The 2,509-nt window shown below is 55.8% G+C and overlaps 1 protein-coding gene across 1 annotated transcript; it reads left to right on the forward strand.

The window, feature by feature from the left end:
- Positions 1-538: 538 nt before the first annotated feature.
- Positions 539-2,195, forward strand: LOC309808747 (bone marrow proteoglycan-like; the record flags this gene model as incomplete). The annotated part of the gene is made up of 6 exons (XM_082629340.1): positions 539-814; positions 959-992; positions 1,103-1,293; positions 1,519-1,533; positions 1,821-1,932; positions 2,137-2,195. 6 exons carry the CDS (start codon positions 539-541, stop codon positions 2,193-2,195), a joined length of 687 nt encoding a protein of 228 aa, XP_082485466.1.
- Between the last annotated feature and the right edge of the window lie 314 nt (positions 2,196-2,509).

The following is a 2,509-nucleotide window of genomic DNA, read 5'->3' on the forward strand; positions in this document are numbered from 1 at the left end:
CCATCCCCTATTTCAGGATCTCTGCACAGAAAGGAGTGGGGACTCTAGAGCTGGAGTTGAAGGGATTCCTCAGGGCATCTGCATGTCTGCAGTCTTGGTTCTACTGTGACGGTCTCAATGTTGTCCTTTCTGCAAGATGCAAACGATGATCAAATGATCACTTCTTTTACTTTGAGCTCACCGAGTGTGCTGTGCTAAGCGTTTTCTATGCCTTATCTCCTTTAATCCTCATAGCATCCCCATGAGGTATGTGGTGTGCTATACCCATGTCACAAATGAAGAACTAAAGCTAGTAGATGATGGAACCAGAACAAAACCCACAACTGCCTGACTCTAAGTTCATGCCCATCACCACCAGGACCTCATGTGGGAGGTTGGCTTCTCCTGGGGTGGGGTGGGCTCTGTTCCGGGTTCTTCTTCTTCCAGGGCTCTGCTTGCAAATGCCTGGGGCCAGGAGGGAGCTGTCCGTGGTTCTGGGGAGGAAGAGGGGAAGATGTGAAGGAGGGGCACTAGGCCTTTCTTCTTGCCAGGAACTGAAATGTCCAACATTGAGAGCCCCTTGGGAGATGACACCCTGCCTCAGGTTGGGGAGGTGCCAGAAAGTGAGGCAAAGGGGGTCCCTGTGGAGGAGCCGATGCTGCTAGAGGAAGAGGAAGACAGGGGCTCTGGAAGTGAAGATGCCCCCAGGGAAGAGGGGGCTATTGAGTCCATCGCAGCCTTGGATGAGGTAGACAGGGACCTTCAGTGTCCTAAGGATGAGGACACAGTAAAACTGGAGGGCATCCCTGGATGCAAGACCTGCCGCTTCCTCCTGGTGGGGAGGCCCTGAATTTTATTCATGCTCAGGTGAGTGGCCAGTGGCTGAGGCTGAGGCCCAGGGTGGCGATGGGGAGCTGGTGGCTCCAGCCTCTGTGTCGCTGGTCATTTTCCGCACTGAGGACCCTGGGGGTGTTAGCAGAGGCTGAGACCCGCAGAGGTGTTGGGGGTAAGAGGTGAGGGTCATGCGGAAACAGAAGTTTCATCTTAATCTCCAGCCTTCAAATGTCTGTGGGGCTGGTGGGGTGGCGGGTGAGTTTTGGAGACTTAGACACCCAGGACTAAGGTGACGTGAATTCCTGTGGGACAGGCACTCCATTCTTCCTCTTTCATTCTGCCCCGCAGTTGACGTGCCAGAGGTGCTACCGGGGCAGACTCATCTGCATCCACAACTTCAGCCTTAATTACCAGATCCAGTGCTTAGTCAGACAGATCAACCAGGGCCAAGTCTGGATCAGAGGCCAGGTCACCGGCTGGGTAAGAGGGGTCCCAGGTCTCAGTGGGGGGCACCCCCTGACCCCAGCCCATGTTCAACCTGCTGCAGATTTGTCTGTGCTTCTCCTCTACAATCCCCTGAAGAACTGGGGATAGATGGACACCTGGGTGAGACAACAAGGGGGCTGCCTAGGCATCGGGAACAGCCAAGCATTTAGAATCAGGGTGTTTAGGTGCGAGTTCTGCTCAGTCTCTGACTGTCTATAGGACCTGGGCAAGACCGTGAGCCTTGTTCCTCGTCTGTAGGGTGGGGTTGGAACTCCTGCCCTACCTCTTGTTAGAGCCAAAAGGATGGGGGTGTCACTGGAATGCATAGAGTGTGATGGTGACAAGCACTGTGGATCTACATTTCAGTTGACCAGGACTGTGTCCATTGTGGTCCAGCGGTCCTTTAAGGGCCAATGCCTGGCAGGCAGCGGGAGGGTCAGGCAGGGATAGTCCCAGCTCTGCCTGCCTGCTTTCCCTTTGCCCGTGTCCCAGCCCACCTCTTTCCCTCTTGCCTCCCCTAGGGTCGCTGCACACGCTTTTGCTGGCTTGATGGCACTCTCTGGAAGTTTGCATACGGGGCTGCTGGCCAGCTCTGGGGCAGCGCTGGTAGATGTGTGACCCTGTGCACCGGAAGTGAGGTGGTGGGAGTGGGGGTGAATAATGGCAAGGCCTGGGAGGGCGGAGGCTCCAGGAAGAGCCAGACCCTGCACAGGAGAGGCCTCCTGGCTCTTTAGACTCACCTCCACTGAGGTGTGGGGTAGGCAGAGGGGAAGGCCCTACTGGTGCTGAGTCAGGGAGAACAAGAGGCTGAGACTCCTTCCTGTTGCGTCTTCACAGGAGGCCACTGGCGTCGAGCTCCCTGTGGCGTGGCTCTCCCGATCATCTGTTCCTACTGAGCTGGAGCTTTGTGGGCAGCCTCCTCCCATCCCCTCCCCTCCAGCCCCCAGCAATAAAATTGTTTTCCTGAAACTGATTTCTTTTTCTTCCAATCATGGATCTACTCTGCTTAGCCCCACCCACGAGCTTTCTGCCATACAAGGACCACACCTCCCCACCCTACTGTCTTTCATGAAAAGGAACAGAAGTTATCACCCTCAAGGAGGATGGAGCATGGGGTGGGGTCTGTGTGGCCCGAGACAGAGGAATGGGCTCAGGTGGCTCTTTTCGTAGGACACCCCATTACCGGGCTCGTGCATTGCAGGTGCTGCCA

Source organism: Mesoplodon mirus (genome assembly GCF_964341445.2).
Source record: "Mesoplodon mirus genome assembly, chromosome: 7".
Taxonomy (NCBI): domain Eukaryota; kingdom Metazoa; phylum Chordata; class Mammalia; order Artiodactyla; family Ziphiidae; genus Mesoplodon; species Mesoplodon mirus.